At 43.5% G+C, this 26930-nt stretch overlaps 1 protein-coding gene across 4 annotated transcripts in view; it reads left to right on the forward strand.

Annotated features, from left to right (window-relative positions):
- TAF3 (TATA-box binding protein associated factor 3) overlaps positions 1–21159 on the forward strand; it is a 126443-nt gene extending 105284 nt beyond the window's left edge. For all 4 annotated transcript variants that reach the window (XM_032473802.1, XM_032473803.1, XM_032473804.1 and 1 more), the window contains 3 exons: positions 15090–15345; positions 18310–18416; positions 19177–21159. In XM_032473802.1, the coding sequence (XP_032329693.1) occupies positions 15090–15345; positions 18310–18416; positions 19177–19291 (478 nt within the window). In that variant the 3' untranslated portion in view covers positions 19292–21159. The remainder of the gene's footprint in view (positions 1–15089; positions 15346–18309; positions 18417–19176) is intronic.
- Positions 21160–26930: the final 5771 nt, after the last annotated feature.

A 26930-nucleotide genomic window follows, 5' to 3' on the forward strand; every position in this document is an offset into this window, starting at 1 on the left:
TTCCACAAATACTCTTCTCCTACCTATTCATATTTATTCCAGTTTTCTCATAACTCACCATTACTCAATCTTTACTTTCACACACAAGTTTGGCTTGCTTATTCCTTTAGAGAAATACAGTTTGCACAAAGGCATTGACAGTAATATTCATCTCATCTGCCCCTAAGCATGTTTCAGTTATTCTGCCAACTATTTTTTTTTTTTGGTCTCAATAAATCACTCATATACCTAAGATATTGGAAGCTGTGAGAAATAGATCCTATGATTCTGGAATAAAATGTCCAGTATTAAGAAAATTATAACACCCAGACATTCTAGACAAGTTGTCCTTGAGAGTAGAACATTATACAACATGTAAACTCTTCAATATTTAGGTAAATAGCTCCCTTATCAGGCGAATAATTAATCATTTGACCGAAGTCAGACACAAGGAAATAATTGTAATGAATTAAGTGTAATAAATTAAGAAAAAACATTACGTTTGAAATTTAAAAAGAGAGAGAAAAAGAGGCCCAGGTCACATAGCAATAGGATTTTATGTAAAATATGACTTAATCAGTCAAGGGGTGTTCTTGTTTTAAATCTAAATGAGAGGTCAATAAATTAAGGCCATGGGCCAGTCCCTCCCACTGTCTGTTTTTTTATGACTCATGAGCCAGGAATGGTTGGAAAAAATTAAGAATAGTAACACTGTGTGACACATGAAAATTATGTGAAAGTAAATAAGAGTAAGTAAGGTTTTATTGTTGTGGCGTAAGGATACGTGGCTTGTTGCTTGGCAATAATGCTGGAAAAGAGACCGTGGATTCACACAAACGCGCCTTGGCTTAGTCTGCGTGCACCTGGGGGTGCAGGGACACTCTTTGAAGCGGAATTAATGAGGAGACCAGGATTCAAAAAGGGAAGTTTGAATAGTCTGGGGGAGGGGGTGGTTTATGGCTAAAGAACAGTTAGGGAATGGAGTCTTGAAATTACAGGAAAAAGAAAAGACTTTACAGGGTTCAAATTATACCCTCTCGCTGGAAGATCTCTAGGACAATATTTAGTTTCTGATCTTATATAAAGAAATTATGTCTTTGGCCCTTGATCCTGGAAAGTACTTTGAGGTTAGATTATTTCCTCTATTCACTATGATTGTTGCGTGAAGCCAGACAGAGGGGCTTCCCCCCCCCCCATTTGTCGTGCCTGGAAACTGTTCTCAAGGGCCTGTGGTGAGGCCAGTACCGCCTTCCGATAGTGTTAAAATTCAGGGTCACTTCACAAGGACCTCAGATTCCTTTTACTGAACTCCCAGTAATGAGTGTCCAGAGTTTCCCTTCGTCTGTGTTGAGGGTAAAACTAAAAGACTGACCGTGCAGTTACAGCGTCAACGCTCAGAGTGTGTGGGCTGGTTTGCCTGCGGAGCGGCTGGGCCTGGCCCCGCAGTCAGGGTCTGCCCCGGGCCAGCCGCCGGGCGATTGTTAGCCCAGTTGGCTTTGAGCAAGCGCAGGAGAACTGGGCCGACTCCGGGCGTTCGTCCACGCTTTCGTTTCTACCAAGAAGACAGAGCAGAGTGGCGCGAGGGGCTCTCCTGGGGCGGGGCTGCTGCGGTGGCGCCGGCGGCGGGGACGCGGCAGAGCGGGGCTGCCTCTCGTCTCCGTGTCAGTGTGCGCTTCTCTCTCTAAAGCTCGAAATTCCATTAAAGGAGCTTCTCATTAAAAAAGATAATTTTAAGTATTGGTGAGGCATTAAGAGAAAAGGTAAGTGTAGGCAAAGACTCTGGGGCGAATAATGGTGGCTGTCGGGGCGGAGCGCCCTTGCCCCTCGCGGCTCCCAGGTGTCGCGCTGACGCCGCGCGCCGCCTGGGCCCCGGGACGAGGCGCCGCTCCTTCCCCGCCTGTTCCGTGGCGCGCTCGCGGGCGCGGTGGCTCTGCTGCCGTGGCCGGGGGGTCGCTGTACGCGAGCAGTCGTGAGCTGCCCTCCTCGGTGAGCTCCCTCCGCACGTCCGGTAACGCGCAGTCCGTTTCCAGTCAACGTCTAATGCCGTGTTTGATCACGTGACAGATTCATTTGTGACGCCTTTCATGAAAACAGTATCGTCATTAATAATCGTAAATTTTCTTTTGGCTGAGACGCCATGATAGATGCTCTCTTTTTACAAATGTAACCCTCTGCCCCAAATATGCAAATTATGCTGGGATATTTTTCGGTGACCACGTTACTCCTGGAAATTAGTTTTCTTTCTGCTAACGTCTTGTCACCACAGCCATGAATATTGTCAGATTCCTTACAATTCAGGAAATTCTTTCAATAATCAGACGTCTCTTAGCAGAGGTGCTCAAAATTTGATGCTTTTCTTTTTGTGTAAGTAATTCGATTTTTTGTTGCAATTTACAGAATCTAGCTTATGCCTGGGAGGAGGCTTCGTAATAGTTGTAATTTCTAAATTACTTATATATAATGTATATGTGTGTGTGTATTTATATATATACACATATATATACAGTATATACAAGTAGTTTAGAAATTTATGTATGCATACACACACAGACATACACATGCATAGATATTTGTTGTCTTTTTTGTGTTCTAAACTTTTCTGATTAACACATTTTTGACAGTACAACCAGAAGTAGAGAATAACCGTGGGCAATCACAAAAATAACCATCTAAAGTATTTTTAAAGAAAGTGAAAATTTTATATTTTTATGTAGCCAGATTTAACTGAAAGAGATTTAATAGGTAAACATGTATAGTGGTGTTTTAGTGACAAGTTCTTTAGAAAAATAATAGCAAACGATTTTATCTCACTTTCTGCATTTTTCTTTCTATACTTAAGTTTACATGTTTGTTGATTTTTAGAGGAGACACTGGGGATTGAACCCAGGACCTGTGTATGCTAAGCATGCGCTCTACCACTTGAGCTGTATCCTCCCCCAGGGTTCAAAAAGCATCTTTCTATACCTAAAATGTTTTTTATTCACTTGTAACTTTTCTCCAGTCCGAACAAATTTAGGGTGACTTAAAGAGAGAACATAAATTTCTAGAAAATAGAGATGGTAAACCAAGACCAAGGACAAGGGAAAAAAGCAAATGATTGCATGTCAAATATGATCACGACCTCCTAGTAACAGGGGCAAAAAGTGAAATGCGTTTTTAAAAAGGAAGGTACCTCTTAGTTTCTCAAGAGAGACAAAGTTTTTCAAGACACTAAATTTGAAATTTTATTTCCATAAGGAACCAGATGAACAGTGTCTTCCATAGCAGCTTTTACAGCAGATAAAAGGTGTTTTTTATTTGACTGTTTCTTACACCAACCCCTAATCCAAGGGTGCAGCATAGAAACACACTCATTGAAGATGATGCTGTAAAAGAGTCTTCTCTTCTCTGGTTGAAACGCTCTTACTTTCGTTTTATGTTTGTCAAGACTCTTGGTTGCAAGTAGCAGAAACCCCAATCAAACTAGCTCAGAGAAGCAAAAGGCGTTTATTTGATTTCAGGTGAGGCTGTATCCAGGGTTCAAAAAGCATCATTAAGACTCGGCTCACTTTCTTTTTCTCCATCTTGCCTCTGTGTGGTGGCAAAGATGGTCCAAGTTGCTCTTGACTGATACTGAAGCCCGCTTTCATGGCATCCATGCCAGTCCCCATCCAGGAACCTCGCCAGGTTCACCCGCCCCAGTGGTACAGGAGATGGCTCTCTCAGGGAGGGAAGTGGTAGGTTCCAGAAGGAAAGGGGGAGCTCTCTTACCAGGATCAGGGATGCAGGGCAGGCGAAAACAGTTGATATGTTTTTATTTTATGTTATGTTATGTTATGTTATGTTATGTTATGTTATGTTATGTTTTATGTTATGTTATTTTATTTAGAAAAGCAGTCAAATTCATAGTTTTATAAAAGCATGCAGAGCAAGTAAGCTTGTTGGTTTAAAACAAAATAGTCTTTTAGAAGTAAAGTTCAAGAACATTTCAGACCATCATCCTGTCAGACTTGGAAGGCCTTTTGTTCTCCTATTCTTAATTTGTTTCCCTCCCAATAAAAATGTCTGCTTTGATTTTTTTTTTTAATTGAAAAGTGTTGATAGTTTTCTTTGTTTTGCCCTGGTTAACTTGCCCTTGGTCCTAAAACATTTCATAGGTATTTTGCTTATATTAGAAACGAAATAACAAGAATAGTGACCAAAAATAAATAAATGAATAAAAATTTAAAAACTTAAGAATGACTATATTTAAAATTTATGGCAGATGACTTATTTTTAATGCTAGGGAAAGACGTAACATTACGAATGAAATTTCCCAGCAGCTGAACAGTGAGAACAAGAATTGTGGGTTGTGTATGTTCCTTCTTGCTGCCTTGTGCTGCTTAGAAATTGAGGAGCCCCAGCCCAAACCCATATATCTCAGTTCTATTTCCAAGAGGAAGCAGGTAGTTAAAATTTTTCTTATTCGGGTCTTCAGCCCTTTTCTGATTTCTCCGGACCCGGAGACCCTGACCACCGTTATCACGCTCTCATCCTTACTGACCTAAAGTTATGATGAAATCTGCTCGTTGAGTTTCTCCCCCTGGCACATGGTAGCTTGTTGATTAACACTAAAGATGCAGGATGTTCAAGAGAAAAAAAAAAGGGTCTGCTGTCAGAAAAACTGGCTTCAGGTTTTGGGAAGTGCTTTTACTACACAGTAAAACAAGTGGAAAGATTATAATCAAAGCTTTTCCATCTTACTTGTAAACAATTACAGCACTTACACGGATGCCACATTAGAAGACTGGGGAAAATTTACTGGATTCCATTCTAATGCAATTAGAGCTAATTTTGTTCTTTAAATGAATAAAAGGTCAGCTAGTAAATCTAGCTTATCTTGAGTTCAGACTTCAATAAATTGTTTTATTTAATTTGTTGTGAAAGATCTTATCCTTAATGGGTCTAGGTCTTACTAGTTCACTTAGGGTTTAAAATATTTATGACCACCTTTTTAGATATGATTTGAATGATAGTTGGAAAGTTTCTCTCTGCACTGTTATCGCGGCCCAGGATCACTAATTGAGTGAATATAGGAAGGTACTTAAGATTTGTTATCTGGAAAAGGCTGATGCGAACTTCCAGAATTTAAATGTCCTTTAACCAGTGACAGGCAGAGATAATTTAACTGTATCATGGTAACCTTTTGGATACCATCTGACTATAATTTCCCCTAAAGATCAAACTACTCACACTTCTAGTGTTTAAAAGTGTTTAAATGTGCCTACTAACGAAAACACTCTTATTATTACTGACAACAACATAGAAGGTAAATTCTTTGCATTCTATTGTTTCCTGTCATTTTTATGGGGCTGTGATATTAAAATACTTACGTAAAGGCTTCAGAGGCACAGTGTGATGTTTCCTCTTTCTTCCCGCTGCTGCCTTTGTGCTTGTGAGATGGGGACCCATGTGCTGCAGCCTTCTTCAAATGTGGACGTCAGGGTCTCGGCACATGAGGTTGAGGGACATGTCCCCTTGGGGACCGACTAACCACATTAGCCCTGTTCTCATATCTTCCCTTTGGCCTCCAGGTCTACCACCCAAAACCCGCTCACCTTCCCCAGCCTCGCCTCTCAGTGAGGGAAAGGCCATGTAACTTCCTCTTCTCATTCTAACTTCTCAAAACCTACTCCTTGTTTTCTTTCTTTCTTTCTAAGACTTTCTTCCAATTTATTTTTCCGATTTTATTCCTAAACTCACTGCATTCTGCCCTGGAAGCTTTCCTGAAGCTTCTCACTAAGATGGTTAAATGCTCCTCAGGGCCCTGCCGTAGTCGGTAACGCCCAGCTGCTTGCTGTTTGGAGACCCTTGCTCCCCCCAAGCCCTTTTTGAAACTCTCTGTTCCTTGTTTTTCTTGATATTACTCTCATATGTTTCTTTCTTTCTCCATCATTCTTTCTGTTTTTCTTCTATCACTTTTTCTTTCTCTTCTTGCCCTTGGCCCACTGCAACTCTGGATCTTTATTTCCAGTTCAGATCTCTCCCTCAAAACGCAGACTGGGCTGCCCGGTTACCTGCCCGAAAGTCCCCCTGGATGGACCAGAGGCTCCTCAAATGTAGTGTTTCCAGAGTGAAAACACCCTTACTTCCCAGCCTTGTGCTGCTTACGTGTTTTATTTGTTGATGAAAAGACCAGAGCCTCCATTTTCAAGCCATCTTAGTTTCTAGAGTAACTTGAAAGAAGACAAACACACCCTGACTAGGAGCACTGGGGGATTTTATTTATGTCATAACACCAGCTGGATGTCTGAAAACTAAGACGGGAATGTCTCCCGGCTCCACAAGTGTTGTTCTGAACAAAACTTAAGGAAACAGAAAGGGAGGCCACTTTTGGCCATCGCTTGAGCTCTCCGCGTCTCATGCCTCCCAGTCTGCGTCTTCGAGTTTGGGTCTCTCCTCCTCGTCCAGACGCCAGTGAGCATCGGTCCCAGAGGAGGGAAGGGTGCCTGTATCCTCTCCACAGGCCTCCGGAACTGCCCCCAGGTGAAGATGCCTTTAACTCAAACAAAAAAGCCTTCAGACACCAAAATTGTTTTGCCTCCTGGAGAGAACAGCAGATGTTTCCTTTTCCCACCTTGCCCGTCAAGTCTCCAGCGCAGGTCACCCTGCACCGGTCTCGGCTCTAAGCTCTGCCTTCTGACAGGCGCCAGCATTGCCAGCCGCAGCCACGGAAGCCCGAAACCGGGGGAGGAGGGTCCGTCCCTCCCTAACTCCCAGCCCCCCGACCCGGCAGCCAGCCCACCGCCAGGCCCCACCAGCTTTGCCTGCAGTGTTTCTCAATTCCGTGCCCTCTTCTCCGCTCCTGACGCTGCTCCAGCTGCCCTCCACACCTGCCTCCTCCAGAGCAGTGTGTCTGGAGCCCTTAAACCCTCTGTGGTGCCCTTAGGTGCTGTGGCGCTTCCAGACTGCTCGTAGCTTCCCCGTCCAGGGCGGGGTGTTTTCCATCTTCCTTTGCTCAGGGTGTCCCACCCGCCTCGGCCTCCACCTCCCTGCCGTTTCATCAGAGTAACTCAGAGTCCTCCGTTAAAACTTCCACTTGTCATCAGGGGAAGTGACCACAGTACCCCTGGCCCACTCCACCCCCCCCCCACCCGGCCATCTTCCCGGTGCGCACAGTACACTGTTTTCATCCAGATGGAGCCATTTCGTATGCTTTCTGTATCTACCTTTATGGGACTGCCTTCTCCCCAAACTGCTTCTTGGAAATTGTGTGTCCCATTCACCTTTAAATCGACTCACCTTTAACTCAAAGACCAGGAGACACAGTTGATGCGCGATGAATGTTTGTTGAGATGGATTCTTGAGCTGAGACGGTCTCTTAGCCGTTGAACCATAGAACAGGCTCTCCCTCTCTGTTTGAACAAACTTTCATGGATTGGAAGTAGTATCAAAATAAAGTTTACTTGAGTTACTTTTCCAGAATGGCTGTAACAGTAGGAGCAAGTCTGTTTTGATGCAGTAAAGAGCCCTGAAGTGGGAGTGCGAAGGAGGACGAGGAAGCTGCCTCCCAGCCCTGCGGGGGGAGGGGAGGGCTCCTCGCGGTGGCACCCCTTCCGTCAAGATCGCTTGTCCTCCCTAAGACCGAAGACTCTTCCCAAGACCCTGGTGTTCTGCTTCGTTTTAGAGGTCACTTGAATAATAAGAAGATGCTGAAAATAAGCTGCTTAAAAGAATTGGAAGGCCCTAGAGGTGGAATGACTAAGGTTCCAAATATGTTTTGTTAAATATTATGAAGTCGGTCATTCTGTAGTATATGAAAAAGGGAAATGGGTTTTTTTTTTAAAGACATGCGTTATCTGTAATAGGTGCACACGCATATACTCTGAACAGATGAAAAACGACTCCCCTCAACTTGGAAATGACGTGATCACAGGAGCTTTTCCCCCGGAAGACACTCACTGATGGTCCGTCTTTGACTCTCTGCCGAGTGTACTTAGGAAGCCCATCATTACTTCTGCCTCTGTGGCCCGGAAGGATGAAGATACATGTGTGTATGTGTATCTACAGAGCACATGCTATAAATAGATACATTTTTTTCCTGTGCTATTTACAGAAGAAGATAAAAATTCATTTGAAGCTTGGCGATTTTTGGTGAAGACACAGCAACTGTTACCAAATTTTAGTATATTTTAAAGTAGTGGTGTTCAGTTTTCCAAGCATGACTTCAGTTAATAACCAAACAGCATAGCACTCCAGTGAGATGCAAATCTTAATCACAATCCTGTTCATGTTTCAAGTTCACTGAATACCCTCTTTCTGCTCTTAATGTTTTCAAATAACTGGGATGTTACTTAATCCTGTAAATGAATGAATGAATGAATGAATGAATGAATGGAGGTTTATCTTTTATGGTTAACTTGCCACTTGAGCACACTTTCCTGTGAAAGCATCTCCTCCTTCTCTGTAGGCTCCAAGCTCAGAGAGTATTAAAAGTAAAGGCTCATCTATGTCGAATGTTCAGTTTGGTTTCTCTTTTTCTCACTTCAGGCACCCTTTCTTTGCCGGAGAAAAGTAGAAGCTTTTCTGAAATCACAAGATCTCTTAGAAGTTCTGACTCCAGGGAATTTGGTCTTTGGAAGGAACCCCGACGGTGCCCTAGACAATACTGTCATGGTTTTACATTTTTTAAAGAACCATTTTGCATTCTTAAAGTACTAATTTTATTACACACATAGTGATAGAGTGTTATAGAGGACACACTTGTGCCCAGTGGTAAATTTGAATCAGATGTTGGTTCTTCTCTTAGGAACATGGATAGAAGCAATCATAACAGAAGGAAGAAAGTCTGTCAGAGATACATCTAAAACGATACCAAAGTCCAAGGTGATTACTTCCAGCTCAGAAGGATCAAAAAAGATTTGGATGGAGTAGAATTTGAAGAGAGTCCAAAATGCTCTCCTCCTAAAGTCACCCGAAATACCTGTGTATGTGTGTGGTTGTGTCACCAGCAAGATATACATTGAGGTTTATTCATTTCCATTTATTTTTGACTTATAGACAATTTTATAAATTTTTGAATACGTAAAACTTTTACTTGCCGCCAAAGTGGAAGCAATGTAATAAGATACATTCAGAGAAGTCTTGGTTTTCTTCCCTTTCCCGCCACCTTTTTCCTCCATTTTTGTTTCTTCATAGGCTGCCATTTTTGTTTCTTTTTTTAAAATTATTATCCTTCTAGCATTTTTTTTTGCAAATATGGGGAAATATGCATTATTTATTATTTGTCTAAGTACTCATGCCCCTTTAGGATACTTTATAGATGTTGAACATTTGACAGGAGACGTCTAATCATTTGGGTATATCCTTTGGAAACGCACGTTCTACAGTGGCTATGTTTTCCTCTAATTACTTCATGCAGTCTGTTTCATTTTTCAGATAGGTCTTGTCTGAATTAAAAGGTAAAATGTTTGCTGCTTGATACGTACTTGGGCTGTGACAAGGTAAAGTACGCGTTTTATGAGATGACGTAAATATTCGAGAGGCACACCAGGAGCTTGAGACGTTAAATCCGTTTACAGCTGCGTTCTAATTACGGGAACGCTAAACGTGAGCTGAGAGATCACGAAGAGTAAGGACAGTGACTGATCTGAAGAGCCCACATGAAACTGGTTCTCCTAATTGTCTCTGGGCATTTGTTCCTTTGATCACATGTGAAATAAGGGAACGACTGTGTTCCAGTTCGGCATTTTAAGTACAGATGCTCTAAAACAGAATTTCTCCTAAATTCGGAATATTCATTTATGTACCTAAATGAGATCGAGTAAACATTTGATGTATTAATTTTCTCTTTCCACATAGCAAATGATCCCAAAGCATAGCAGCTAAAGCGATAAACACATATTACGTCCTAGTTTCCTGTCGGGGCGGGAATTTGTGTGGTTCTGACTCCAGTCCCTGTCCAGCTGCTGCCAGGGCTCCGGTCACTGGAAGGCTCCCCAGGGCTGGAGGACGCCCGCGAGCTCACACGTGGCTTTGGGGAGGAGGCCCCAATTGCTGGCCTCCTCGTAAGGCACCTTCAGCATCCTCATGGCTTAGCATCTGGCTTCCCCAGAGCAGCTGACCCAAAAGAGATCAAGGTGGAAGCTGCTGTGTGTGTCCCTTATGGCCTAGTTGGGACACAAGTGTTTTCACAGCATCCTGTTAGCCGAACGAGGCAGAGCCCGCTCAGTTGGCGGGGAGGCCGCACGGGGAGGAGGGGCCGCTGGGAGCTGGCCGCCGCACTTGGCTTAGTGTGTCCGGGACTTTTAAAATAGGAGCAAGAAAGCAAACCTGATGCTTTGTATAACCACTGACACAACTCTGCGGGTTTATGGTAATAGTATCGTGAAATCGCAGCGGTCTATTTTTAGTGGCTGTAAGGAGGGGTTAGTTTAAAGTACATGGGAATCTGTTTCTCATAGCATCTCAAATGGTGCATGGTGTTTCTGAGATTCATTGAAGTTTTAAAATCTGAAGAAGAAAAGTGAGTTGTGGCTTAAGGAACTTTTTTTTTTAATCAAGGTAGTTTTTCTCCCAAACACTGAAGAACTTTTCTGCTCAGAAGTTTATGTAAAATTCAAGGAGGTGATGGCAGTAGTTTTTACCTGTGACATCGTGTTGTCACCGTTTAAAACTGGCTGTTGGCTTTTAAAGGTGAACGAGGGAGCCATTGTGAGGGAACTTGGGAACTGTGTGCAGTTTAGTGGCCAGTTATTCAGACTTTGATAATTTAGATGCCGGCTTCATCGTGTTTGCACACAAGAGCTGAATAATGAGGCTCATTAAACTCCCTTTGCAGACGCATCCAAGTCATATTTGCCTGTAACCTCCGAGGCTCCGTGGGGCTGGCGGGGTGGGGACTGGCCCTTTGTTGACTTGTCAAGCTGTGAGTTTGCATTTCAGGCCAGGCAGCTCATGACCCACTCTATTTATTTCACCATTTTGTGGTGGGGAAACAGGTAAAGAAATCCTGCCGAAAATCCCTCCTTCTGCACGTTTTTATGAATAATGCCAGTGTTTGTAGCAGGTAGAGCCCCCTGATCAAATCCTCCAAAAGATGTAATGTTAGCAGCCGGGAGCCATTGTGGGACCCAGCTGTGGGCGGTGTTGGTTACTGTGGGAGACACTGCTTATTCAGCGGAGCGCTGGAAGAGAACTGACTCTGCAATTAAAGAGGAGGGGACGAGCGGTATTTCAGGGAGGGAAACAGAAGCAAAGTGCTGTCTAGAAGTAGGAGGCAGTAACGATCGGTGATGAAGGCCAACAGGGATCCAAAGCTGTTTTTACGGTGATCCAGTCAGATTAAGTGACGATGGTTTAATCTCACAAGTGATGAGAAATTGTATCACTTTATACTGTTTATATCTTTTCTCCATAATATTCAAAATTGAGGAGCTAATAAAAGAATTGTTCTTAAGACTGTGCCTCCAGTTACCACAAAAGTAACTGAGCAGCTTAGAATCAAGAGTAACTTTCAAACTCTAGTGAATATTCTCGTGAAACTCACAATTGTTGGGAAAAACGAGTCACTTTAGAGCCTATATGATACCAGTCTCTCCTCTTAGAAGCAGAAAGTTAGGACATGTTTTGTCTCCTCAACACTGAGTACCCACTTCAGTGTTTTTTCCTTTTGATTCTCAGAAAATTTGAGGAAAAAACACACACATATATACACACACACACACACACACACACACACACACACACACACACACACACACATAAAATCACTGCATACCAAATCTAAAAGGATAATTTACTGGGACTGGAGGGGAACATTGGGCATTTTGGACGGATTATCTTTCTTATGACTTATTTTCATCAAAATGCCGTTTCTCTAAATTGAAAAATAAGAAGGTATATACAAGTAGGTATTTCTCAGGTTTCAGGCACTGCCCCGTGAATTGATCAACCACGTGTGTACATCTGTTGGCTGCACTGCTAATGCTAAACCATTCTCATGGTACCGTTCGCAGGCCTTGTCGGTAAGGCAGAAATCTAAGAAAAATAGAAAGAAAATGAAAGGGGATTGGGAAAGAGTCAGGCAAGGCAAACAGCATTCATGATGCTTAACACATATTCAAACTTCAGTAGCTTAAAGCAATTTGAAAGCATCTCCAGATAACAGAACGGAACCTTCACGGTGTGCTTGTACCTCGCATTGCTGCCATGATCATGCTTGGCCCAAGAATGGGTAGACAGATGAGGAATTAGAATCCATGGTGACGGGCAGAAATCTCAGTGGTCCTGGAACTCAGTAGATAGTGTGGAAGGAAGGTCGGCAGGAAGGAAAGACTAGAGGAATTGGCCTATTTTAAAATATTTTAAGCAGCAAAAACGTATTCAAAACTAAAATAATTAGAAGAGCATTCTTACTGTGAATTAGGCATGAAGCTTACTAAAGTTGATAAACACATATTAAGGCACTGTGTTTAATACTGCAAATAATTCAAAGACAAGTAAGGCACTGCCCACCTTACTCCTAAGGAGGGTTCCCCCTAATGTGGGTGATACAGACGGGTGTGCACACAGTTAGGGTACAGAGCAGCCATGGGTGTTGCATTGTTTTGAAAAGACCCAAGGCTATTAATTTCAAAGAAAATACCTGAGAGCATTTTTTATAAATGATCAAAATTCAACCTTTTAAGTAAAAATTAGAACTTTGGAAAACATACCATTACAAGTTGACAGCTCCTCAATAATTTAAGACATTTTTGATGAAATGGATGGTAACGCCAAGTGTGATTTTCTGAAATATTGTATAATGTGTAAATATTTAAAACAGCTGCATAATTCAGTGAACCAGTATTCTCAGTGGCCAATGCATGATGTTATAAACTCATGCATAGGTAAAATGTCTGTTCACACAGATCAATGGATTTTAATGAAACAGAATACGAAAAGCTTACTGATACGGCTTCAGATTGCATATTGCAGCTAACTGGTACAAAACTACCACTTGTTGCATTTTGGTGTAGTAGTAAAGAAGAATTTACACAATTATCTGAAAAAGCCATTAAAACACCCCTCCCTTCTCCAGTTACATATGCATACATCAAGGAGCTTTGCAGAAATACAAAACTGCCAATCTTCTCACAAAACTGTTTTGTTTTGGAAAATATATTTACTTTTCATTTAAAGAAAAGTTATCTGTTAACACATAATGGGTTTGTAATTGCTACTTTGAATTGAATTCAATAATTATTTTAAAATTTCTCTTTCAGGTTTTAATATGGTAAATATTGACAGATGCACATTAAAGTTCTTTCGGTTTCTCAGTAATTATAAGATTTAAATGTAAGATTGTGAAGGGATCCTAAGACCAAAAGATTTGGAGATTTGCTACCTTAGAACTTCTCTTAGTGAGGGTCCACGGGTGGCACATTGTCAGATTTTGTTTGCCTAAAAATGTTATCCTTATCCTTTTTTTCTCCCTTGACTTTATTATTTTTTTTATTTATTTATAATCATATTATACAATGTTGTGTCAAATTCCAGTGTAGAGCACAATTTTTCAGTTATACGTGAACATACATATATTCATTGTCACATTTTTTTCTCTGTGAGCTACCACAAGATCTTGTATATATTTCCCTGTGCTATACGGTATAATCTTGTTTATCTATTCTACATTTTGAAATCCTGTCTATCCCTTCCCACCCCCGCCCCCTTGGCAACCACAAGTTTGTATTCTATGTCTATGAGTCTGTTTCTGTTTTGTATTTATGCTTTGTTTGTTTTTGGTTTTGTTTCTGTTTTTTAAATTCCACACATGAGTGATCTCATGTGGTATTTTTCTTTCTCTTTCTGGCTCACTTCACTTAGAATGACATTCTCCAGGAGCATCCGTGTTGCTGCAAATGGCGTTATGTTGTCGGTTTTTATGGCTGAGTAGTATTCCATTGTATAAATACACCACCTCTTCTTTATCCAGTCATCCGTTGATGGACATTTAGGCTGTTTCCATGTCTTGGCTGTTGCAAATAGTGCTGCTATGAACATTGGGGTGCAGGTGTCATCCTGTTATCCTTATTCTCGAAAGATGTTTTCAAAGACAAAACTTGTCTTTAGCATATTGAAGATGTTATTCCACTGTCTTCTAGATTTTATCATTGCTGTTGAGAAATCCACTGTCACCTGTTTCTTCTTTGAAATTACTTGTTCTCGTTCCCCCTTGGGCTCCTTTTAGACTTCTCTCTCTTTGTGCTGTTTCATAGTTTGACTCTGATGTGTGCAGGTGTGGGTTTCTTTTTATTTATCTTGCCTGGGATTTGCTGGGCTTCTGAAGTCTGTGAGTTAGTATCTTTCATCAGTTCTGTAAACCTCATGGAGGAGGGAGGCAGACCAGAAACAGACATGGCCAAGAGCTGATGCCTGCGAATCTTTGCTACGTAAGCTGTTGTGCTGTTTTTTTCTCTACTTGGAATGGTACTTTTTCCCCCCAAATAAAGGAACTTTGTAAAAAAAAAGAAGAAGAAGAAAAAGTAGAATTTTAGAATCAAATAGACCTCGGTTCAAAGCCTGCCACCCAGTTACCTAAATTCCCCTCTCTCTCTAATCCTGTTTTGGTGTCTATAGAACGGGGTCACGGTAGCTCCTCTGGAGTTGTGAGGACTGGACGAGGTGATGTGAGTAAGGCTCCCAGCATGCTATCTGCCTTCTGGAGGCGCTCAGTTAACTAGTACCTGTCACTGACTTACCCAGGGTCACATAGCCAGCCTGGGGAAGACTCAGGGCTGGGACTCGGGCACCCTGACTCTGAGCCTGGTGCTTTCTCCACCCGCTCAGAGCCTGAGCTCTGAGATTAAGACAGAAGAGACAGCCCAGCACACGGCTCTAATTAGGAGCTGGTGGTGTCACCGGGAAAGGAGCTGGAGCTGCTGCCTCCCTCCCGGGGCGCCTCAGTCCTACTGCCTAACGTATCTCCCGGCCGCGACTGAGTAAGTTGAGAAGCAGGTTGGTGAAGGGCCTTGACCCCTGAGATCTGTCCCATCCCTGGACTTTCCAATAAAGGATTCTGCTGCTAGAAGAACAGAGTGATTTTTGTGGTAATATTTTGAGATATTTGGCCTGACTCAGCTGACTTTTCCTTTTCTCTCTTTTGTTGACAGTGTCATCAGCAAAGTTGTTCCAGCCCCCGAGGCTAAGCCCGCGCCCTCTCTGAACAGACCCAAGACGCCACCGCCTGCACCAGCCCCAGCCCCCATTCCCATGCACGTCACCCCTGCCCCGGTGCCTCTGCCACTCCTGGCACAGGCCACCGCGCCCCCTGCTCTGATGCCGGCTCCATCTCCTGCCATCTCCGGAGCTGCAAGTTCCAAAGCGCCTGTCCGGAGCGTGGTAACGGAGACCGTCAGCACTTACGTGGTGCGCTGCTTTTTATTTTGGGGGTACTTAAGAAAAAGTCACTTAAGAGCTCACTCTTTTATCATGAAAATGTTTTCAATTAAAAAGCAGTGTCGCATGTATCGTTATTGAATTTCAGAGGCTATTCTTTATGGCTGGAAAGGTATTTTCATTGCATTTTCAAGCTTTCGGCGGAAAACCATTGTGTTACAGTGTTTGCATATTTAGTCTCCATAAATAATGTCAAAGCATTTTCTTTATTTTGCATTGTTTTGCACTCTGACTATATACATAAATACAACACTATCAGTGTATAAATAAGAGATGAATAGTGATATTTAAATCCCACGTTGAATTTCTTGATCAAGCAATTAAAGTATTCACTTAAGAGTATAATTTATGTGATGTGCGCACGTCTGAGGCACCAGCTGCTTTTTTCGTAGTAACAGCACTAATTACAGCGTCTCTTCGGCTGAGGTCCTGAGTAAACCAAGGCCCGCACAGTAAACGCAAATGAACTTGCAGACTGCAGACCTTCCCGAGCCCAAACCTGCCCGCAGGTGGGAACGCTCGCCTTGCGGAATGAGCTCGCGCCGTCACCATGGGGCCGTTCTCACGTGTTTTCTCCACACTTAACAGCATCAGGTCTTATTCAGATGCTGAATCCAGTCGAGTAACGAAGCAGCTACGCAAATACGCTCTTCAGGCTCCGTGGAGTGACACGCAAAGTCACAACAAAAAGATTCCAGGCACGTGAAGGTCCTTGGTGGACTGACACTGCCGAGGCCGCGGAATACGCGGGCCGAGACCCGTCAGCCCAGTGGCGGCTGGGAGCCCTCCCAGCAGATGTGCCCGGGGGGCGGCGGGCTCGGACTCCTGCTGTCGCTCTTAGAAGCCGTGCAAAGACAACAGCTCTATAAAAGCGCCCTGGGCGGAAGTTTCAACAGATCGTTAAATATTTGAGGCACTAAAATGATAGCAAAGGATGAGAAAATCTCAAAAGTATTCACAGGATATAAAGACATGAAAAAACAACAGGAAAATACTAAATTGGCAATTCAAGACAAAACAGAAGATGTGGTACAAAAATCTTGATCATCAAATCGGCCCATTCAAGGGCCCAGTTGCTCCAGGCATTTATTAAGGCCACTTCACCCCAAGGTGGGTTGGTCAGGGAAGATTTGACACAAGCCCCCCAACCTCCATGTTTTCAGATGGTCGCTGTGGTGTGTTCTAGCCCTAAATTTTCTGACTCTGCAGTGGAGTGTTGAGTTCACTCCCTGGAGATGCATCAGATTTGCAGACTACATGGACACTTTGCAGACAGAAGACAAAATGTGTGATTTGGGGGAAGCGCACAGGCTAGAGAGTAAAAAGGCCAGTTTTGTCACTACTTAATTGAGTGACATTGGAACTGTCACTGACGTTCCCTTAGCTCCAGCTGCACCATCTGTACCCTCGCCAAGCCTTGTTTTAGGGTGATGAAGCCAACGCAGATATTTGAAAGAACCGAGTAAACCGTGAAGGTCCGGGTGTTGGTTATTACAGGGGCTGTGGCAGATTTCTCACGTGGCAGGGTCACGGCCTCCTAATTTTGAGAAAGGGCAGCCGGCCGCGGGGCTGGCCGTGCCCGGCGGCCTCAGGGGCCCGAGTGCCGGACCGGCCCGCACCCCAGACCGGTGGCCCAGGCTCACTGGTGGTCTCTCCCCTCGAGACTGGGGAGGACTGAGTCAGGGATGCAGCTGCCCAGGGGTTTGCTGAGGAAGCTTTCACACCAGCATCCTCTGCCTCTGCAGAGTCTGTGTCAAGAACGTCAGCCTTAAAACAACACATCAGGGGGATGTAACACCTGTGCCCCCGAGCCCCCCAGACCCAGGGAGAGTCAGTTCTCCCCCGCCTGGCCCGACACGGCCCTGCAAGGCAGCAGAAAAGTACCGGAGGAACCACCAGATGAGACGAGGTGCTGAGTTACTGCGCAAACCTCAGAAAATCAACTTTTCGTCATTGCTGGGTTGCAACACCCGTCATAGAGTTGTTTCTTTCAAATCGATCTCGTTGACATGCAGTTTGAAGAAGCAGTTCAATTAGGGAGCCTCCTTATTTGGAACTGCTGAGTTCAGGGGAGCTGACCCCAGAGCGCCCCGCATCTGTGGCAAAACAACGGGAAAACGTGCTGCCCCTCGGCCTCCCGCCTCCCTTTTTTGCTTGCCCTTTCGTTGATTGTACTTTACTGAAAATGTTATAAAGGGAATGGAAAGTTACTAAGTAACAACTCTTTTATATCCTTGATCTTATCAGCTAGTTCAGGAGAAGGGCTTGGCTAATAAGTAATAAGGTGATACCTGCGCATTGGCCATATTTATTAATTCCAGGCCTGTGAATGCGACGTTAGTGAGCTCCGTGGCTTTCAGAAATACCATCATCCCTGCCGCAAGGACGCTGGTTGGGGGAGGGGAGAGCTCAGTGGTAGAGGGTGTGCCAGCATGCACGAGGTCCTGGGCCCAGTCCTCAGGGCCTCCGTATAGATAAATAAACCAATTACCTACCCCCCACCCCCATTTAGAAAGTTTCTAAAGCAGTAAAATTAGGTAATATTCATTCAAAGAAACAAAGACTGGTCATTCAGAACTTACATGTTTACAGTATTTTTTAGATAAAGGTGGTGATAGATCAGACTGCTCCCAGAAGTGATTATAAGATGCTTTGTTCTCTGATTTACAGGAGAGAGTTTAAAATATTCATTAGAATTGTCTTATCACTGGACACTTAGCAGGCATTTTCTTTTTCATGTGATCCCAGGAGAGTGATAACCAAGATTCCAACTTTCATAAATTGTTGACTCTTGTTTGTTGGGTTTTTTCTCTAAATTTAATCCATGGGATTATTGGCTTCACAGCGTAACATGATCACTCTTGTCCTGCCCTCTGTGGGGTTCTTCCTCCTCATCCCGTCTCTGTGTTTGCTCCCTCCCCGCTTCCAACCCAGATTCGAGATGAGTGGGGGAACCAGATCTGGATCTGCCCCGGGTGCAACAAGCCAGATGACGGGAGCCCCATGATCGGCTGTGACGACTGTGACGACTGGTACCACTGGTGAGTCCCGCTCAGGCCCTGGAGGGGCGGGCTCCGGACCCCCACCCCGGGTTTCCTCCCAGCCCGGGTGCCGCCCTAAGAACAGTGCCAAGCAGAATCCCTGCGCCAGGGACGTGCGCATAATGGTAATGCAAAGATTGAGCATCTTTGGACTACTGTTATTCAGCCTAAATTCCAAACATTGTGCTTAGCTTCTGTATCCTTCTTGTTTAAAAAAGATAAAGGAGGCACAGGGGCCCCCTTTCCTGTCTCGCCAGTGATTTTCCGTCACAGCTGCAGTGGCTGACAGTGGCCCTGTGGACATGTCACAGGCTGCAGAAGTGAAGGCACAGCTTGCCTGGTTTTCGCACCTCCCCAAACCTAAGACACACCATCACGATACAGGCAAAGAATCTTCCCGTTTTATCTTTAAAATATCAGATATAAAAAGATAGAAATCCGTTTAGCCACCCGTATATGGTATCTCTGAGATAAAAACCAAGCCGTGACTCAGAAGAATTTCGCTCTTTCCGGCTGAAGGGACGAATGAGCCAGGTAGTTTGTCCTGTGGGGCCCGGGGCCCAGGCCCGTGGGAGGTGGTCACGCACCTGCCTGCCCAGCGAGAGGTCGGCATCCGTCAGAGCTGGTGGACGTGGATTTCCGGCAAATACGCCATAGACTTGAGAAAATATTTAGTGACATAAAAGTTTAAAAACAGAAAAAGGATATGTGTAAAAACCAAGCATATTTGTCTGAACTCTTTCCCTTGGTCGCCACGCAGGCCCTGCGTCGGGATCATGGCCGCGCCCCCCGAAGAGATGCAGTGGTTCTGCCCCAAGTGCGCCAACAAGAAGAAGGACAAAAAGCACAAAAAGCGGAAGCACCGGGCGCACTGACGCCCCCCGGGGGAGGGGAGGCGGCGGGCCCGCCTCCGGCCGCCTCCCGCCAGGTCCCTGCCGGTGTGAAGGTGCGATGGGTCGGGAGACCGAGGACAGGCACCATCCTCGCGGACTTTCCTCCCGAGTCCCGGGCGCGCGTGGTCCCGGTGGAGGCGCGCGTGGTCCCGGCGGAGGCACGCGTGGTCCCCGTGGAGACGCGCGTCGGGGTGGCGTCGGGGCGGCCCCTCCGCCTCCCAGTACCAGTGCAAGTATTACTAATAAAAAGACCGCAGTCTTCCCTCCGGATCCGCGTTGTTCTCTCCAGGGCCCTCCCGTGAGATTGGGTGACGAGATGCCGCGTGGACTGCCTCGACTGTGACCAAGGGGGACCTCGCTAGTCCGCATACAGCTCCCCCGCCTCCCTCTAGAATAAGATTCTCATCCTCCCACAAGAGAAAGCTCCCGGCGGAGTCTCCGTGAATATTTTTGTGATGAAAAATATATGAAGCTTCCCCTCCCTCCCTGTTTTTAGTACTAACATGTAAAATGTTCAGGCTTTTTTGTGAAATACCTTATATTTTTTAAGAAAAAGGTTTCTATCATGTCCTGTCTTCTTGTGTGTGGATTACTTTTGTTGACTCTCGTTTATTTTCTCTCTCTGCTGCCTCCTAACTTTGCCCTTCTCGAAACTGCTGGAGTTCTTCCCACTGCTGATACATTTCATCACCTATATAAACACTCTTCAGACCAGAAGATCTCCCCTAATGTAAATAATAAATATTTATGAAGTAGTTATTTTTTAAAAATTTTTTATCGTGTTTAATTCTGGCTTTCTCTGAAATCCATGTCTGTGATTTCAGCCATGTCTATAATTACCGCTGTACATAAGCAGAGGAGGCTGGAAAGAAAAGAGCCCCACGTAGTTCCAAGTTGCCTGCCTAGAGCTGAGCCCGCACGGGGCCCAAAGCCCGGGGACAAGGACCCTAGCAGTTGGAAGGAAAACAAGGCAATTTAAATCTGTGGTTTATGATTTGAAATTGTTTTGTTAGCTCTTTTGCTTCTGTAAATTTCTGTGACTTTTCTTTTGTTTCAAAGGACATGTGGATTCCCCGAAAGTAAAAAAAAAGAAAAAAAAGAAATATACTGTAGCATTTTGTGTTTATATTGTTTTATTTCTGCAAATCTGTTCATTGATATTGTGGTTTAAGGCTGAAATGAAGTATATTATGAAATTTTTTAGAAGAAAACTCATCAAATTTCAGGGTATCACAAAACTTTATTATATTACTATACTGCCCACTATTTATTATATGTTATAGATGTCTGAGAGATAAACCAAATATTTTATTTTTAATGTAAAACATCAAATTTAATTTTATTAGCATATTTTAGCAACTTTGGAATAAATATGGACTTCTACTTGATTTTGAAGTAATCCCAATTTGGGCCAGTGTAATGGATATCTTGAATGCTAGGATATGGGCTTTGAACCTAATACAAATATATTAATAGAAATTGTGATTTTTTTAATGCCAAGTAAATTGATATTAGTGTATGAGTTAATCATATTTTAAAACATATTATGTGGTTAGAGAAATGAGGTTTTCTGCCATGAATGTTAAATTGCAAATCAGTGGAAATGGAGTCAACCTTTTAAGAGTGCAGTATTTCATTGCCCTCCTTGTTCTAGAAGCCAAAATTTTTCTATCCCTACAAAAAAGAAACAAAGCATCTATGTTGAGATCCGTGTTTTTTGTTTTATTCATTTGAGATCATCCTAAATACTTTATACAATATTTTCACATGCACAAATCTACCCATTAGTGCTTTTTGGAGAGGGACGGGGGGGGTGAGGAAGTGCAAAATAAAGATTATTGGCTATTTCATAGTTTGCTTTTCCATTTTCTTTATTGAGGATTTAGTCCCTTGAGGCATGGTCAGTGGGTCTGGCGTGGCCACATCCAAGTGATCCGGTCACGCTCCTGAAACGAGAGCGGAGGAGCCTGTGTGTAACTTTCCCCCAGTCCTGCTGTGGAGAGGCTCGCCTCCCACAACATTGAAGGAATTTCAATCAGTTTGGTGTCCCTTGCTATTTCATGGTTGCTTTCCTAAATCCAGTTCATGATTTTATAAATGGCCTCTGCAATAATAAAACCAAAGAATCATTTTCAGGGGGCTGGATAGCTCAAGGGATTAGTAATGGAATACAGAGCCTTTCACCTCGAGGTCAGTGAGTTGAATCCAGTCCAGGTCACCAGAGACCCAGAGTCGCTCCCATCTCCTGCCTGTTCAGTGGCCTGTGTGACATGGACTGGTGGTCCCGGTTGCTCCTGGACAGCTGTCCGTCCACCAACCAAAGGAGGTTCAAGAAACGGCAAAAAGAAATGTGGATTAGAAAATAAAACACCTGTCTTCCAAAGCCAAGTTAGAAAGCTGGGCAGAGGCATTCTCCATAAAGTTACACCAAAGGAAAAGGAGTAACTGCAGATGTCGCAGACGTCCACAGGGCACAGAGATTAATGCACTTTCCTTGATGAAATCGAACAAAACAGGGAAAGGAAAAACCTGTACTGGGCGGGAGGCGGGAGGGGTGCATTGGAAGAGATGATGGTTTAATTGGGATAAACCTGAGGGGACCCACGCCACAAGAAGAGGGTGGGTTTTGACTTTTGACGGAGTAGGAAGTCACAGAGCAGCAGGTATTTGAGGAACTACAGGGACTGAGAAAATTCACGGCCAAACACGGAGCATAATCTCCCTTGGGAGCATGAGAAGGCTCCCAGGTGCCAGCAAACTCCTGGACCATTTTCACGGATGCCAGCGCTATCACTGACCTGAGTGTCGATGCTCTATGAAAAAAGTAGTCAGGGAAAAAAAAAAAAAAATCTGTCCCAGCTAGTGATTGACCTGGAGGAGGTGGTATTTAAGAGACAGAAAAGGCAACACCCCTCTTTCCCAGGGCGCAGACACTCCTCTGGTGAGAGAATCCGCCAGACCCCGAGTAGCTGGCAAAGCGCTTTTTCTATGACTGACACGCTGTTTCTCTTCTGAAGGTGTCTGCAGTTAAGCACAGGGAGGATCTTTATCGTCCAGCTGATTTGTGGCTCCAAATGTCCTGCAGGAAATCAGAGGGCATCAGAGCGTTCTGGCTCTGTCGGGCTTTTTTCAAAGATAAAATATGGTGCCTTCCTCTCCCGTATCCCCTAAACCGCCTTTGTTCTCCCTTCAATGGGACGATTCAACAAAGGCCGAGTAACCAAATTAAAGTATAAAATGAACACCGAGATAGGGAAACCTAGCCAAGAAGAATGCTAATGAGTGACGTTCACTGGAGGCGCACGGGCCAAGTGTTCCATACAAAGAGTTCGCGGGCCAGTCTCTTCAGATCATAGCAGCTTTCTTTAGAAGTTCAAGTCTAGAAGTCGACAGTCACCCCGACTAGATAACAAAACAGGCGACGTTCTGAATAACGTCTCTACCCACAGTCGTATCAGTCGTTCTCTTAGGAAACCACTTCTTTGACCATCTTGCATTAGTTGTGGCCTAAACGGTATAAAGTAACTGCCAATCCCCGTGTCCAGGCCAGTACACGGATGACACTGGGAATCAGATATTTCGGGGGGCGGCTGGCCCTTTCCTCCTTGCTATCACGGAAACCTAACATTTAGTTTACATGCGACTTACTAAAGCAACTGCCGCTTACCTTTTTCATGGACAGTTAGCTCTCAGTTTGGTTTATAGAAGAATTTTATAAACACTGTCGTTCGTTCACTGGACATGGGCGGCACACCCTTCACGGAAACGGCAAAAGCGTGTTGGACCCGAGTTCCATTTTCCTGCCGTCTGGCCACCACGGGTACGCACTCATCCTCACGGCATTCTGTGCATTAATGTGCATTTCATCAGCTCCTAAGTACCTCCTAGATTTGTTCTTTCTCCGTTTTTCTCTACATAATCTGTCTATCCACCTTAGACTGCAGCGGGGTTTTTTTCTTGTTTGCCTTTTGAGTTCTCAGTGAGTTGGTTTGTTTTTTTAATTGAAGTATAGTTGATCCACAATGTTGAGTTAGTTTCTGGTGTACGGCACAGTGATTCAGTTCTACGTATATATGTTCTTTTTCAGATTCTTCTTCATGATAGGTCATTGCACGATATTGACTATAGCCCCCTGTGCTCCCCAGTAGGACCTCATCAGACTGCAGTGGCTTGTAATGCTGATAGAGCTTTGCCCTTCGAAATGCTTATATTTACAACAAAATATTTTAAAGCTTAGCCAAGGATTACATGAACTCTCCCGGGAACTTGCAGGGTGGACAATATGTGAGAAATGCAGATACCTTTACTTACAGACACCACAAGATGTAACTGGGTTGAGCCTTCAGAACAGAACATATTTTAGGCACTTCGCCCTCAGCAATGACTTCCTACCACATCTTGGGGACCTAGTCAGTATTTTGTTAACCTTTGGGAGACTTCCGGGGGGCTCTTTTGGCTTGGCTTTGGTTTTTATTAGTGAAATGTTTAGGACAGGGCTATTTTAAGCAAACCAAGGCAAACCTGAAGACTGTCATTCTTACTGTCCTTAATGAGTTAACCTCTGCCAAGCTGAACAGTCTGAAGGAAAATGTGCGTGCGGCTCTCTACCTCCTTTAGACCTGTGGTAAAAGGAGCCACCAGAGGGAGTTCATGTCGGCCAAAAAAAGCATCAGATTATGTTCTGATGACTTCTTCTCTTGTACCGTTTGGAATGTAGACTAAGCCTTTTGGGCTAGCTTTTAGAAAGTAAATTGTCTAGAAGGAGGTTTCCAAATGAGCAATTCCTCATCTTCCCTTCCTTCTGTTAATTTTGACGTTGCTATTTACAACATTCACAAAGACGAAGCAGAGGCCCAGAACGTTTTGCACTTAGCCACATCCACACACTTCTCAAAAAGCCGTTAGGCATCTCCCCAGGCTACGAGGATGCCAAGGAGAACTGAGACACATCCCAGTGTCTCAGAGAGAGGCCCCAGGTCATCACGTTAGGACCGTGGCTCATATTTCAAAAACGGACCCAAGCCAAAAGCATAAGGCAGATGAGCAGTTCTAACAACTGTCGGACCACTTTTCAATTTTATATCAATGAGACCAAGGGACATCTTACCGCAAAATGTTGAAAACCAGCCCAGTAAGAGCATACAATGAGTCCTATGAGTATTTAAAGCCCCCAAAAGAGGCAAAACGACACTGCATGTTTCAGGATGCGTACAAAGGTTGCGAACAAGGGGAGATCCTGGTAGAAGTAAGGAGGGCAGCCTCCTCAGTCGGGGGAGGGGATTTGGACGCTGGAGACAGAGCAGAAACAAGCTCCGGCCGCTGCCAGGCTACAGGGGATGTCCGATTCCCTGACCTGGGAGGTGGTTGTACGGATGCCACTCCATAGCCACGTGTTAAAGCCGTATATAGAAGGTGGAGGTATTTCTGTGCTGGTTATTCCGTACAATTAAAAAAAAGAATCTTAACTGGAAAAAAAAAGAAATACGTTGACAAAATTATCACTTTCCCAGGAAGAATGATTGGCTCTGAAACTGAATAAATAAAAAATTTGGGCCTCTCTAGAGAGACCAAGTTGATCTACTGACATAAATGTATTCCTTAGAATGTGCAACATCCAGAGTGAGCCCTCATGTAAACTGTGGACTTTGGTTGGTAATAATGTGCCCATGCTGGTTCATCGATTGTACCAAATATGCCTCACTGATGAGGGGTGTTGAGGGTAGGGGAGTCTCTATGTGTGTGTGTGGGGGGGGCGGTGTGCAAACTCTCTTTATTTTCTACTCAATTCTGCTGTGAATCTGAAACTGCTCTAAAAAATCACGTCTATTAATAAAAAAAAATTTTTAAAGAAGAAAAAAAGAAATAGATAACTGATTATCTCAAACATTTTACTAAATAAACTTCTTCTTCCTCATTGACTGGTTATGTTAAATCTAAATTTATCTTACATTAACTTCCTATACTTACAAAAATAAATAAATAAATGTGTTCCTGATGCAATGTGTATAAAGCAAATTTTTGGGTTCACGCAAAATGCCAGAGGAGAACGTTGCTTAAAGGAACAATATGGTGAAATCTCACCAAGGAAGTAAGGTAAGAGGAGAAAAAAGGAAAAAGAAAACACCCGTATGTTTTTATTAAAAAAAAAAAAGTATGAGGAAGAAAAGTTTGTTTTTTTAACTTTGGAGGTTCAGTGAGGCCAGGAAGAATGGAAGTTTCTAGAAGCTCAGCTGACACCCCCTCAAACGTCATTCTCCACAAAGACCCCACGTGGAAATAGGCCTGTGGGTGAGGTTGGTGGGTTTTTTTGTTTTGGGGGAGCATGTAGCCCAGAGCTGTAAAAATGTGATTTTGCAAAAATTTAGGTGACATGGGCGGGTGACCTGCCTGACTCCTAGGGGCACTGCCCCTAAGAATCAAGTAAGTGTTCCCAGCAAGTATGCTTCAAGTCAGATACTGTTTGACGTATGATAAAGACATATTTTGGGCTTACCATATTTTTGCCAATGTTTAGGAATTAAGTTGGATTGGCCAGACCTGTGTCCCCACTAAAGTGCTTACAGGGTGTTTGCTGAATGAATTTGAATAAAGCATTTAATTTCTCTACATCTCAGCTTCCTCCTTGGTAAAAGGAGAATAAGAACACCTTTGGATGGTTGTAAAAACTGAGTGGGATTGTATGTGAAGCTTTTAACACACGGTAAGAGCTCAGCAAATGGTAGCTTTAGTATATATTGTGGGATTTTTGTTTGTTTAATCTATTAATTGGTATTATCTTGCTCTTCCAATAATTTTTCAGTGCTCTGTAAATTCTGGATTTTCTATGAGACTCAGATTCTGGATTTTGACACCCCATCAGAAGAGCAATCTTGACTCACAATCCCACTCCTGGGCACATACCCAGAAAAGACAAAAGCTCTAATTTAAAAAGATACATGCACCCCAATGTTCATAGAAGCACTATATACAATAGCCAAGACATGGAAACGGCCTAAATGTCCATCAACAGATGACTGGATAAAGAAGCTGTGACACACACACACACACACTGGAATACTACTCAGCCACAAAAAATGAAATCATGCCATTTGCAGCCACATGGATGGACCTAGAGATTGTCATACTAAGTGAAGTAAGTCAGAGAAGGATAAATACCATACAATAGCACTTATATGTGGAATCTAAAAAAATGGCACAAATGAACTTATTTACAAAAGAGAAACAGACTCACACACATAGAAAACAAACAGGGTTACCGAAGGGGAAGGGGAGGAGGGATGGATTAGGACTTTGGGATTAATAGATACTAACTACCATATATAAAATAGACAACAAGGATTTATTGTTTAGCACAGGGGACTATATTCAGTAGGTTGTAATAAAATATAACAGAAAAGAATTTTTAAAAGAATATAGACACATATACCTATGGATAACTGAATCATTTTGCTGTATGCCTGAAACTAACACAATATTGTAAATCAACTATACTTAAGTTTTCTAAAAAAAAAAAAGTGATCTTGATATTGCAATAAGGGCTTGAAAGTTGGATGAGACGTTAGCGAGACCATTCATTTGACAATTGTACTGTCGAATGGTTTGATTATTGGACACAGGCGAT

The sequence above is a fragment of the Camelus ferus genome, chromosome 35, assembly GCF_009834535.1.
Source record: "Camelus ferus isolate YT-003-E chromosome 35, BCGSAC_Cfer_1.0, whole genome shotgun sequence".
Classification (NCBI taxonomy): Eukaryota; Metazoa; Chordata; class Mammalia; order Artiodactyla; family Camelidae; genus Camelus; species Camelus ferus.